Source organism: Tiliqua scincoides, chromosome 1 (genome assembly GCF_035046505.1).
Source record: "Tiliqua scincoides isolate rTilSci1 chromosome 1, rTilSci1.hap2, whole genome shotgun sequence".
Lineage (NCBI taxonomy): Eukaryota > Metazoa > Chordata > Lepidosauria > Squamata > Scincidae > Tiliqua > Tiliqua scincoides.
Window position 1 is genome coordinate 201814439 of NC_089821.1, and position 13813 is coordinate 201828251.

General features: G+C 43.1%; 1 protein-coding gene across 12 annotated transcripts in view; it reads right to left on the reverse strand.

The window, feature by feature from the left end:
- Positions 1-13813, reverse strand: part of TRDN (triadin) — a 193009-nt gene that overhangs the window by 51653 nt on the left and 127543 nt on the right. For 11 of the 12 annotated variants that reach the window (XM_066614016.1, XM_066614000.1, XM_066613983.1 and 8 more), the window contains 4 exons: positions 10889-10954; positions 9431-9487; positions 3451-3483; positions 1747-1785 (listed from right to left, as the gene is read on the reverse strand). In XM_066614016.1, coding sequence (XP_066470113.1) covers positions 1747-1785; positions 3451-3483; positions 9431-9487; positions 10889-10954 — 195 coding nt within the window. The remainder of the gene's footprint in view (positions 1-1746; positions 1786-3450; positions 3484-9430; positions 9488-10888; positions 10955-13813) is intronic. The other variant, XM_066613964.1, reaches the window with a different exon arrangement.

The following is a 13813-nucleotide window of genomic DNA, read 5'->3' on the forward strand; positions in this document are numbered from 1 at the left end:
TTCCTTTTGATTTATTCATGCGGTACTATGGACAATTGCTGCAGTTCAAAGTCCCACACATGATGACTCCGTTTCCCAGACTGCTTTCTGAATGGGAAATGCTACACTTGCTAACAATTTGCATTGAGTATACTGAGAAGGTACAGTCCCCTTACAAGAAAACTGGACAATTTGGCCCAAATTCTAACCAACTTTCCAGCACTGGCATAACTGTGCCAGTGGAGCATGTGCTGCATCCTGTAGTTGGGTGTCACTCACGGAGGCCTCCTCAAAGTAAGGGAATATTTGTTCCCTTACCTCGGAGCTGCATGGCCCTTATGTCACTGCTGGAAAGTGGGTTAGGATTCTGCCCTTGTTTAATTAAAATATTTATATCACAGACCTTTGGTCCCCAAAAGTGAACAGCCATTTAAAACAGGTAAAAGAACATTTAAATCAAAATAATTAAATTAATTTTAGTTTTAAATAATTAAAACAAAAATAAAAAAATAATAATCAAAACACACAAGAAAGGGGGCACAAGCAAATATATGAGTGAAAACAAGAAAACTGAGACAGAAAAAGTGAGAAACCAATGAAGAAGACCCAGTGGGACAATAACTGAAAGGAGAGAGAGCGCTGGGTGTTGTCTCCTTCTTCTCCTTGTTCCATGCACCAGGGTCCTGCCACTCACCATGAGTTCCTTTTGTTGGGATAGTGAACCTGCCTGCCAAGAAAGGCCATGCCCAGTGCAGGGTGCTTAGCAGGTTTGGTAGTACAGGTTGGGTACCTTCTCAGGTTTGTCGTATCCCCGGGCTAGAGGTTGCACTCCCCAGACCTTAGCTGTTGACAGGCAGTTCAAGGTTGTTGCTAGCAGCCTGTTGACCCCCTCGCTCTTAACCCCTACATGTCTCTTCCCCTCTTACCTCCTGACCCTAGCCCTTCTTCTTCTCCCCACTTGGCCTCTGTCTCCTTCCCTCTTTTCCTGTATCCTTCCAGTCCTTCTGGTACTATTTCTCTTCTCATCCCAGTTCTCCCCATATGGTCACTCCCTCTCCTTGCTCTGCTGCAGCCTCCTGTATTCCCCAGTCTTTCTCTCCTCTCATCAGCTCTTCTGCTTGCCCGTTTCTTCCCCCACTTCTCCCTTCCTTTTGGACTCTCCCAACTCTCTAAAACTCACTTTAAAAAGCTTAGGAGTCTGCTTATAGGGCTATGCATGTGTAATTCAACATGTATCCAGCACATGTAATGAGCAGGCTGGAGGTCAACTTGGGGTAAGGGAATATTTTTCCTGCCTATGCAGCTACTCTGTGCCTATCTGTGCCAGCTATTTAGCTGGTGCTCATTCGAGAAGCCTGTTTAGGGCTCCTTGGCCCAGGACTGGGGGTTAGGCTAGAGAGTGCACTGCTGCCACTGACCCCAACCCCCTCCTGGGCCTGATACTCCCCAATTTCCCTCTTCCCTACCCTGAAATATCCACTCCCCACCTCCACACTATCCTCCTGCCACCCTCTCCCACCTTCATGCCACTCAGCACGCACCTGTGCCAGCTGGCATGGGAACTAGATCTGGCATCGGCAGGCCGGCGCATGTTTTGTGCTGGCTCAGCCAACTTGAGTAGCCACAAACACGCTTGATGGCATGTTTGTGACACTTGAAGCCAACGCAGGGAGTCATTCACTGGCACAACATTACATTAGGATTGGACTGTTAATTTATGTCTATAATTAAATTTTTGTATTTCTATAATAACCACACGCATCTTACCAGACACTTTAATAGGCACGTCTTTCTTTGGGAGCTTTGCTGAAAAACACACACACAAAGATAAAAACTAGGTAGATGATTTTTTTTTCAACTCTGCTATTAGCAAGTTTAAGTGCCAAATAGATGGGCATGCAGAATACAATGTGACCAGGTTGCTGTCTAGATATTTTGGTTTGTTTTACAATTGCAAGAACAGTACCCGTGAAATGCAGCAAGTCCATATTGTAAAGAGTAAGACAGCTGTAGTACTTTGCCCCAACATGAATTTAATCCAAATCATCCCCCCTCACGTTGTTTTTAGAAGAAGAAAAAAATTTGTTCTGGCTTTCAATTGAATATCTTTTAATTTAAAATTAACATGTGCAGGTGTGACTGAATTCAAACCTACACCAGGGACAACACAGTAAAGCTCCTCTACCCCTGCCAATGTGACTTTGAGACATTTCACGGATGCCCTACTTCTTGCTGTTAAAAAAACAAAAGCTAACCCCCATACCTCTTGTCATGATTTAGTCATGTTTCTTTGCCCTTCTTGTAGCTAAAGGTGGGGCCTTAGTATCTGCGGGGGATCTGTTCTTGGACCCCTTGCAGACACTGAAAATCATGGATAACCAAATCCATGATTTTCAGCCCCATAAGCCTTCCGAAGGGGACCAGAGTTGTGCTTTCTGAAGGAGGTCTTTCCGAAACCCACAGAGGTAGTGTGTATCCGCCTACTATGTGGTCTTCAGAATGGCCGTTTCAGGCTGAAAAAGTGACTTCCGGTTTCCCAAGGGAAACCAGAAGTGAAGTTTTTATGCCAGATAAGACATTCTGAGGCCTGGGGAAACCCTCCAGGGAAATGGGAAGTCACTTTTTTTGGCCTGAAATGGCTATTCAGAAGCCTGCAGAGGCAGCAGGCGAACACATGCTGGCTCTGTGGGCTTCAGAAAGATCTCCAAAGGCAACCATAGCTCCGGTCACCTCTGGAGGGCTCAGGTTGGGCTAAGACTGGCTGAACATGGGCCTGGGGGACCCGTGTTCAGCCAGACCCAGGGATACACAATCTGTGGATATAGTGGCCCCACCTGTATTTGTTCAAAGAAAATTAACCCTCTTCAACTGGTTACATTGCACAACTATGCACACATCTAATTTGATCCTTAGAGTGAGATACCATCATGGGTGATGTTAGAAATGTCCATTGTGTAAATGGGTAGCACTGGGGTCTAAATATGTTAGTAATCGACAAGGACCTGTGACAGTAATCTCAGCTAGGTATATTTGGAATATGATGGCACGGAAGTTTGAATTTGATCCCTATTCCCACTGTAGATTAATGTTATGGATGAATCCAATTTTAGAGATTAATAGGGAATCTTTTCTATGGAGGAGCTGGACTGATAGGGCAATTTTTACATTAGATCAACTTATTGATCAGGATCAGGGAATTTTTTTTTTCATTTGATAGACTTAGTGAACAGCATCACCTTCGAAAGTCTGCTAGCTGGCAATATTTACAGTTGCAACATTTATTAGTTTTTAAATTTAGTCCCTCTGCATTATCTGCTTCAGAAACTCCCCCACTTCTAGACATACTTATGCAGTCTGTTGATATGAAGAAGCCAGTAATATTTGTTTATAAATATCTAATGTCATGTATTAAGTATGATACACATTTACTTCGAATTAAATGGAACTTAATTCCAGTTTAACTTAACTTACCAGTTTCTATTGGCTTCTGTTTCTTATGTGGTTCTACAAAGGAAAAGGAACAAAACCTGCAATTTGTCTATTTTGGAGTTCAGAGTGTTTTCTGCCCCTAAGTGCTTTTTTCTTCGTGGTAAAACTCTCCTTTTTGATCAGCACAGAATGACATGAGAGAATAGTCACATTTCCCTGATATTTGTCTGTGCTTCTCTGAAGGTTAGAGTTCATTTGCTAGAGGAACATTTAATTTAACACAGTGGAAGAGCTATAAAAACAACATATTTATATTTTAAAATGTTGTAAGTTTTGCAAGATAGAAACGACCATATTAACCCATCTTAACCCTAGATTTATTAAAAATTAAGATGCAAAAATAAATATTTCACATTATAACAATATTTTTATGTGACATTAAGGTTGCAATCCTAACCACACTTTCCTGAGAGTCCCATTGAACAAACTAGGACTTACTTCTGAGTAGACCTGGTTGGGACTGTGCCCTAAATGTCACAACATTCTTCTAATTTAGCCACAATGAAAATTCCTTTTTTTCTAGCAAAAGTAAGCACACAAAAAGAAACAAATGCAACAGATTTAACACAGTTATGATCTAATCCTCTGGGCCATTTATGATAGCAGATCTGTTGATCTGCTGCTGTTAATGGCTCTGCAATGATGTAAGCAGTGCGCAATGATGGAGCTAATGACAGAAATCGCTAGATGTTCTGTGCGTGCACTAGACTTAGCCAGGTGCTCCAGTAACCAAGGTAAAATGGAAGACGGGGTGGTATGGGGGCAATTTGCGGGTATGGGGACATCATGCGGGTAAATTCATGAGATGCAATCATTTATCATTGTTTATCATAAATTGGATTCTGTTTTAACATAATCTCCATATTTCTGTGCACCTTTTAGCACATCTTTCTTTCCCCTTATTCTGTTTTATGTTTCCTTTTAGCCTGGTCTCACAGGAACCTTAAATGTGAAATCAAACTGGCTGTAAAGCCAGTTCTATAGTCAGTCAACAGTCAACAAAACCTTTATTAGGCATAAATATTTGATAGGTGAGGACTCTGTACAGAAATCGTAGCGAGCCAGTTCTATAGGTCATAATAGACCTCTGGGAGCATATTAACTCTGAGCATCAGAAAGCTTTCAAATTGCACCTGCATAGGATTGTTATCATGAATCCATGGTCCTTGTTTCCATAGTGCCTAACTATTTCAGCTGCACCCCTTGAGCACTATCTCTGCTTGCTATGCAATTGTTGGAAAGTACAGTGAACTCCACTTGCTTTCGCATCCTTGATATAAAAGATTGTCGTTACAATGTCATTTATTCTCACATAAAATGAGACAAGTGAAGAGCTTCTAAGGCATTGTTTCCTCACTTTCAACTTTCATTAGGCACAGGATAAAACCTCTATTCTACCAACAAAGGGAAAAAACTCAAGTACTATATGTTGAAGGACTGGAATACTTTGATAACTTATAAAGAAGTTCCAAGTGAAGGGGGAATGCTGCATGTCTGATCATCATACATAATGAAAGAGTGGCCCTCAATTTCAAAAGCAAGAAGAGCTTGGAGAATGCATGGCAAAGTACACAGGTTCTGAAGGAGGGATAATAATCAAACGCAGTGAATAGTTGTGTTTGGAGGAAGCTGGAAGCAACACAATCCTGTAGCTACTAAAGACTGAGGGGCCTTGGCTAAGAAGTCAGGAAGTGGAGTTTGTTAGCGTTAAAAGCTCCCCAACCTTTCCCCCTCATAATTCCAGTGAAAGGCAACATCATGAAAGGCAACATCATGAAGGAGAATGTCAAACTAAAGCACAGTAACAAGTGAAGAGAGCTCTGATCATCACCAAGCACTCAAATGTGCATTCTCAAATGTGCAGTTAATCAGCTGGCTGCCGATGCAATAATGAATGGACCTTGAAGCTATTTCTCAGAGTAAACTGCCTTGAAACAGAGGTACTGCTGCAGATATCCAGCCAAGGTTGGTACCTGTTCTTGGTTCCCTGCTGTGCTGACCAACCACTGCCACCTTGAGGGGCAATTCCAGTATTGCAAATGAAGGGCAATGGCTGACAGATAGTGGCTTGCCTTAGGACAGTGATGGCGAACCTTTTAGAGACTGAGTGCCCAAACTTCAACCCAAAACCCACTTATTTATTGCGAAGTGCCAACAAGGCAATTTAACCTGAATACTGAGGTTTTAGTTTAGAAAAAACAACTCATACATTAACATCTTTTGTCTTTAAAGAAAAACACAATAACAGAGCTTTCAATGATACAACTTTTTATTGAAAGGTCAAAGTTTGCATTTGGCCTGCTTTTGAACCATTAATGTGATTTTTGCTGTTGTACACATGCTGATAATTTGTCTAACCTTGGCTCATACTTTGTAAGTTTGAGAGCAACACATGTAGCACTCAGGTCATCTGTTAGTCTGTTTCTGGTGTCAGATTTGATATCATTCAAAGCTGAAAACAGCTGCTCACAAGCATAAGATGAGCCAAACAAAGCAATCCCAAGTGCTTTCATTGACTTAAAATTATTTGGCAGAGAATTCCACACTTTAAGGATTTCATTTTCAGAACTAACTGTGCTGTCCTTTGTCATCTCTTCTAACTTCTCAAGTGTTTCACACAGGTAAAGAGGGTACACAGTTGCTTTCCCCTACTTTAAAAGATGACTTTTTGCCCAGGCACCTATTAGACAAGGTTAAACACAAGGAAGTTACCAAAGTTACACTGAATAAGAAGGGCATTTCCACTCACTAGGGAGAAATGAACCTTAGCAAATGTAGTGTAGTGGCTAAGAGACGTCAACTATCTGCAACAGGAAGATAATAGTGGCTATCTGCAACAGGAGGATAATAATACTGACCTACCTGAGAGTTACTGCAGGTATGGACAAGACAACAGGGCAACATTTTTGAAGTGCTGCATAAATACTTATTATAACTGTGAGGCCTCCCTGTGGGGGAGGGGAGGGCCCGCCCGGCCTTTCCAAGGGGGACCCCTTGTGGAGGCCTCAGACTCATTCCCCACAAGAAGGGGGGTTGCATCACCCAGTTCCCCCTCTTTGGGTTGGCAGCATTCATTAGTCAGGAGCAGGGGCTACTAGCAGCAGATCCTCCTGCCTGCTCTTCTAACTCCTAACTGCCTTGTCATCCCTGGCCTCCAGGTTTATGTAGGGCAGACCCCTCCCCTTTGGCCCCTCCCCTTCCCTCACAGGGATGGTATAAAAAGGGCCTGTCTCTGGGCCTGCCCTTCCCTGGGCTTACCACAACTCCTCCCCTTCCTCTCTCTGTTTCCCTCCCACCTCCTCTCACCTGGAGTTGCCAGGGTTGTTCCTGAGAGGGCTGGGAAGGCTGCTGCCTCTGCTCTGGTCCAGAAGCCTCCTCCCTGGGTAAGCTGGGGAGGAGGGGAACCCCGACAATAACTTATTACCACCCCCTGTATAAATACAACAGCAAAGGAATAGGGCAGCAGGCACAACTGAACAGGGAATGTGCAGAGTGATCCTGTTACACTTTACTCAGAATTCAGTTTACATTGAAAAAAGGCTTACTTCTGAGAAAGCCTGCACCAGATTCATGCCCAAGTGAAAGAGAGGTGGGGGTGGAACGAGGACAACTACAGACTTGGGGTCCAATCCTACCCATTTTCCAGTGCTGCTGCTGCTGTGCCAATGAAGTATGCACTGCTTCTTGTGGTGGTGGGGGGGGCAGTCACAGAAGCCTCCTTAATGTATAGGAACATTTGGTCCATTACCTTGGGATGCACTGGTGCTGGAAAGTTGGGTAGGATTGGGTTCTAAGGGCCTGTCTACTCAGAAGTAAGCCCCATTATAGTCAGTGGGGCTTACTCCCAGGAAAGTGTGGTCAGGACTGCAGCCTCAGAGCTCAAGCCTATGCCTGTCTATTCAGGGTATGTCCCACTACCCATTATAGTCAGTGGGACTTACTCCCAGGCAAGTGTGTTTCCACCTGATGCCCAATTTGCGGGAATGAAGCCCCCAGGCAGCCAGTGAACGTCCCCAGGACAGAGAGCCCTAGAGCGACTGAGGAGCGGCAACCCAGCTTCGATGGAGATGATGTGCACCTGGATCTAAGCGCTGGATCTCCACCCGGATGGCCAGCTGCTGCTAGTTCATGGTGGGGGCAGGTGCTCCAGTGACCACCCCGCCCATGGACCCACCGACCAACCAAGGCAACCGACAGCAGCCCCCAACAGCCGGTCACTCAGCCCAGCAGCCAGCTTGTGCCAAGTCCCGGCGCTGTCAGTTCATACCCGCTCCGGCCAAGGAAGCCCGGGGGCACAGGAGGGGGCTGGGCACAGAGTCCACTCCCCATGGAGAGCCACCTCCACCTGCCCTTGCAGTCAACACCCCACTGGGCCTCCAGAGCCGCTGCTGCCGGTGGTGCACCCGACACCCTCGCAAAAACCCAGCCCCTTGGCTTTTTGGGGCTTCAAACTCAGAGTTGAAACTCTGTGCTGGGGCGATGGCGCGCGTGCCCACAGAAAGGGCTTTGAGTACCCTCTGTGACATGCATGCCATAGGTTCGCCATCACTGCCTTAGGATATCTACTAAGTTCAGCGCAGTGGCAAAATTTTGACATCATGATTCACAGCTCAGCTTTGATCTGCTTCCTAAATGTGATGCACTAAAATTTAAGTATATTTTTTGTTTGTTTCTACACATTAGGTTTAATGGGTCAGTCATTTCCTAAAAACCTTGAACTATGTCTGGTAACAAAATAGCCTCTTTTTTTTTTTGCCAAGGTCATTTTAGAACTAAATCTTTTGAAGTGAACATGTCAATATCACCATTTCTATGGCCTTGTTATAAATTTGTTCTCATTTTTACAAAGATTTGCTTCAGAATTTGTTTCACAGCTAGCTTACTCCCCCTACCTGATTCATGCAGAAGTGTCACTACCACATTCATTAGACAGTACAGTACTCTATTTTATTGCTAAGAAACATCAGTCATGATATCATAGCCATCTCCTGGATATAAAATAGATTTCAATGTATAAAAGGTAATTTTGAAGTCATTTAAAAAAGGTATTTTTAACTTAATGATCATTAGATCCTCAGAATTTATCATCATCATCATAGCAGCATCATAAAGGTACATGGCACTTCACATAGTCTAAAAAGAAGGTCCCTGCCCCAAAACATTAACAATCTAGAAACTTACATGAAGGAGGAATCAGAGGGACAGACCAGGAAAGGAGGCAGTTGTGGGGAAATATATGCTATTGTTTTAATTACACATACTCAACTTGGGATGCACTTTCCTGGGAGCAAGTCCCACCAAATCCAATAGGACTTACTTCTCTGTAGACATGCATAGGATTGTGCTGCTAGTTACAATAAGGACTACATCTACAATCCTATGCATGCTTACCTGTGAGTAAGCCCCACTCAACACAATGGGACTTACTTCCAAGCAGACATGCATATCATTGCACTGCATGGTGTGCCAAAGGCTTCTTCACAGGAAAGGCAAGCTTGCAGAAGAGAGGTGAAGGTTCAGTGAGGAAACCTCAAGAGACTCTCAGGCAGCTGCGTGCAGTGGAGTTGGAAGAGCAAAGGAGTGTGGTGTGTTACAACAGCTGAGAACTCTTGTAAGAGGATTGTGAACAAGTGATATTTGAGATAAAGGTGGATTCAATATGTCCAAATACCTGTCCCTGTGACCAGAACATTGTAGCGCTGCTCTGCTTTTTACTATAACTCCACTAAACGTTTCACTAAACATTTACTTCTTTTTTTCAAATGTTTCAGTCATTTAAATATCCACAGTGTTTACAAGCTGAGAAAAAGAACTGAGTTTTTTTGCTAGCTCCCCCCATCTTAGCAAATTCTGTTTCCAAAAACAGCTCACTTTGAGTCCCATACTGTTCTAGCTTAATATTGATAAATCTTGGTATAGACTCTATAGATAAAATGTCAAATATAGAGGTATTGGGTCATACCTACTGAAGGCTTTGCTTCTGCTGGCTTAGCTATCACTGGTTTGGAAGTTTTGGAAACTTAAAAAAAGAAAAGAAAAATCATTCATTTATCAAGTATGGATCATAGTAGAGTTTCACAGCATACAGTAATTGCTTTATAATGTAGCTGTAATTCTTTTGAAGACATCTTCATTCATCTGAGAAGTGCTAATAAAACTACCCCAAACATCCGTTACATGTCAATGTTATACTTTCAGAGAAAAAATACAGTTATAAATGGAGGATCTTCTTTTCATAAAACAAGGATTTATAGGTTGTGCATGAAGAAAAATGTATGTAGGTCTGCAGTGATTTTCTTGTGCTATCAAGGGAAGAAGATTATTTTCTAACTTCCTTTTTTCCTTCCTTTGCATATTAGTTGGAAGCAAAAAGTTTAACACTGTGGTTCATCTAATTTTGGATTAAACATGGATAATCTGAATGCAGAAGAGTGTTCAGTAATTTAAGTACATATCAGAATAATTTTATTTTTTTGATAACATAGAACTGGACTGTTGTCACAAATATACTGTTCATTATTTGATAGATTTGATTATTTGATAGAGAAGGGCAGGAGGAAAGTAGGCTCCACCGGCTCCAGAACCCCGTGTGGATCCAGAACAGATGGTGCAGACTTGAGTCGCCTCATTGCGGGGGCTGCACCCTTACCCAGGGGAAGGGGACAAATTTCCCCTTCCCTGGAGGAGCTGCCAGCAGACTCAGGATGCAGCAGTCACCATTTTGGTGCCACAGCTCCTCTGAACATCAGACAGATCAGCATTGGGCTGCCCATAACCACTTGCAATTTTCTAGTCAGTGTAACAGGGAAGCTGAGAGTTCAGCACTTGTTACCTCTTATTTACAAGCACCAGATCCATGCCTGCATTGGTTTTTACACTTATTTAGCACCATTCCACCTCCCTTGAATACTCTGCTGTTCAGTACAGGATACTACTGAATTTAAAAAAAAAAAAAAACACCTAATGAAGCTTTTTCCTTTTCACAAGTTTTATCTGATTCTCATGACACACCTGCTGTAATGAGTAGGATGAAGAGCCCAGCAGCCATTAGAAGATGGCAGGACAGCAGGCCCTGGGTAACCCCTCTTTTCCCCATTGTATTTTTTCCATCATAGAGTTATCCAAGAAACTGAACCTGCATGTCTACAGAACAATCCTGCCAACTAAATCATCTTTTAGTTTAGTCTTAACTATAGCAAGGAAGATTTATTCATTTTTTGTCTTAGAGACGTCTATATCGCATGTTAAGAGCTCCTGAAACATACCGTTAGCAACAATGGGGCACGGATATATTTTTCCCTGACACCAAGAATATACTCTTGTATAACCCAGCAGATGGTGCTATGATTCAATGAAAGGCATGTAACTTCAAAGGATGATTAAATACAAGGGAAAATAAAGGAAGAATTTAATCATTTACCTGGTGCCGCTATTTTTGCAGGAGCTGTTTTGGCTGCTGGTGGGGCTGCAGGAGCTTTTGCAGGCTCTTAAAATGAGCACAAATTAAAGCAATTATTATAAAGCATTCCATAATGAAAATAGGGAAATACAGATGAAAAATATTCCCCTCAGCATCTCTCTGATGGGAAACAAGAGAAAGAAGGTTATTAAAAACAAAGTGCCCATTGGTATTCTACTAAATCAAAGGCATGGAAAAAGTAATGAACAAAAATGGTTGTTTGGAATCGCTTGATAATTGCCATCATTAGAAAATGTGATTTTCTTATTGTATCACTTGCCATCATGTCTTTGGAGCTATTTTTTCAGCTCCATGAATAGATGTGTACTGTAACAAAAGATTGCCTGACACCAGCCTCTGTGTTTGACTTCTGCACATCCGTTTTCTTTTCTCTGGATTAAGAAAGTCCAAAATAAAATTACCACAGTGTTTTCTGACTCTGTAATGTAGACTGGAGTCACCAAGACAAACCTGTCTAGAAGATCAGAAATACAGGCTTTTCTAAAAGCTCTTAACAAGGACTAGTGTTCTAGCTAGTTACCACTCCTTGAAAGAATAATAGTATTATAGTGTGTCATTAAGTGGGATATTAAAATGTTTCATGAGATATCTAATCATGTGCTTATGTTTACTCTTCTGAGGGGCATTACTTCATCTTTTTCGACACTCATTATCTAATTATCTAATTAAGCCATTTTCAACCACTGTGCCGCGAGTGGTTCACAGGTGTGCCACAGGAATTTGAGAAAAGGTCATTTATTAATAGGGCCAATGGGAGATGTGAGACCCTACTGGCAGCATGGTGTGCCTTGTCAATTGTCAAAAACCTGGTGGTGTGCCTTGACCATTTTAGTGCCTTGTCAGTGTGCCGTGAGATGAAAAAGGTTGAAAATCACTGATCTAATTACATGCTTTAATCAAAATTGCAACATACACATTTCAGGATGGAGAAAGTGTAGGGTCGCTGTTATGTATAAATTGGCCCAGACTTATGGCTGGCCAATCGGGTGAAGGATCAAAATCCTACCATCCGATTGGCCCACTAGTTCATGTTTCAATTGCACCAATCATGGGGAGCCTGGGCGGAGCTAATGGGTATAAAAGCCAGAGGTGTTTGCCTTGTGTCAGATTCATTCAGATCATTGCCAGGTCCTGTTCTGAAGATGGAATAAACGTATTGAGCTGTTATCTCTATGCCTTCCTTTATTCGCATGGACCCACTATATAACAGTCGCCACAGTGGGCACAGGGAAGTGCATTCAAAGGCATGGGTTCATAAATCTTCGTCTTCTCAACAAATTGTGAGGAGAGGCTATGTGAAATGCCAGGCAACTCGAGTAGGGGCAACTTTACCATTTAAGCCCTGATGCGATTCCTAACCTAATCATGAGATCCATGACTACTTATAGTTTTAAAATCTTCTATTATAAGATTTTATAATAATCTATGTCAGGGGCTATATACTAAAGTCTCCCTAACCTTGCTGTGGTTACCCACATACACACATACACACACACACACACACACACACACACACACACACCATACTATTTGTTAAGAATGACAAGAATTCAAAGGTCAAGCCCATGGTTTTGTGTGTGTGCTAGGAGGGACAGCCAAACAGAAATCGCCACCTGATGCTGCTCCACCCCCACCCCTGACAAAGAGAAAAATCAGAGCTACTCACCTCAACCCTTCCTGTGTGATTCTCATGACAAAACAGAAAGTGTGGGCAGTGCTGGGAACTTCTAGTATGCCCTTCACTTTCTATTATCTGGTGTGCTCCCTGGGGCATTTGGTGGGCCGCTGTGAGAGACAGGAAGCTGGACCAGATGGGCCTATGGCCTGATCCAGTTGGGCTGTTCTTATGTTCTTATGTTCATTTAAAAGGACAACAAGGAAGGAGCCAGGTAAGGGCCCAGTCCTATCCAACTTTCCAGCTCTGGTGCAATTGCAATACAGTCATGAGGTAAGGGAACAAGAGTTCCCATAAATTAAGGAGGCCTCTGGGACTGCCTCCCCACCATAGGATGCAGTGCACGCCCCATGGGCACAGCTGCACCGGCACTGAAAGTTGGATAGGATTGGGCCCTAAGTGAATACTTCCCCAACCCCTCACATTGTTCCTTCCTTATGTGTCCCTTTAAACATTACAATTTTTTCCAGTGCATGAAGCATCAACAAGCTGCCCTACCCCCTCACATGTCTCATTCTTCTGCAGTCCCTGGAACTTTAGAGGGTCTGCAGGGGAAAGGAGCAATGTGAGCAGGTAGGGAAGCAAGTGATCCTCTTCCCACTTGCTGAAAGCATTTGGAAAACAAACTGATGCATCTGTATACATAGCAGGCTGGATGGAGGTGGAGCAGACCAAGAATCTGCCTCTCCCACCACCACCCACTCTTGAAGCATTGTTCACTTTATATCTGGCCTGGCCCTGACGTCTAGTTTGATCCAGAAAGGAAGCAGCAGTTGTAGACCGAAGCGGTTTTGAGGGGATATCAGGAAGTTCAGGTGATTATTTTCTGCTGCTAAGAGCAGTGCAATGAGTAGGAGCCTAGGAATCCGCCTTATACTGAGTCCCATCAAGGGCCTTCTCGTTTAGCGCTGTTGAAATGGATTGATATGGACTGAAATCTCCAGGATTTCAGGCAAGAATTATTCTGTGCCGCATTGAACCCGGGACCTTCTGCATGCAAGACAGGGGCTCTTTCACTGAACTATAGCCCCTCCCCCTTTAATCTCCCCTTAATTTTGTTTGCTCCAAAACAGTCAGCTTTCAGCACGGGGGTCATGAAAGAGAGATTATGCTTTAACATTTTTTTAGGCAAATTTGCCCCCAAAATGTAATCGTTTGAACTGGATAATACATATATTGCAGTCTACCCC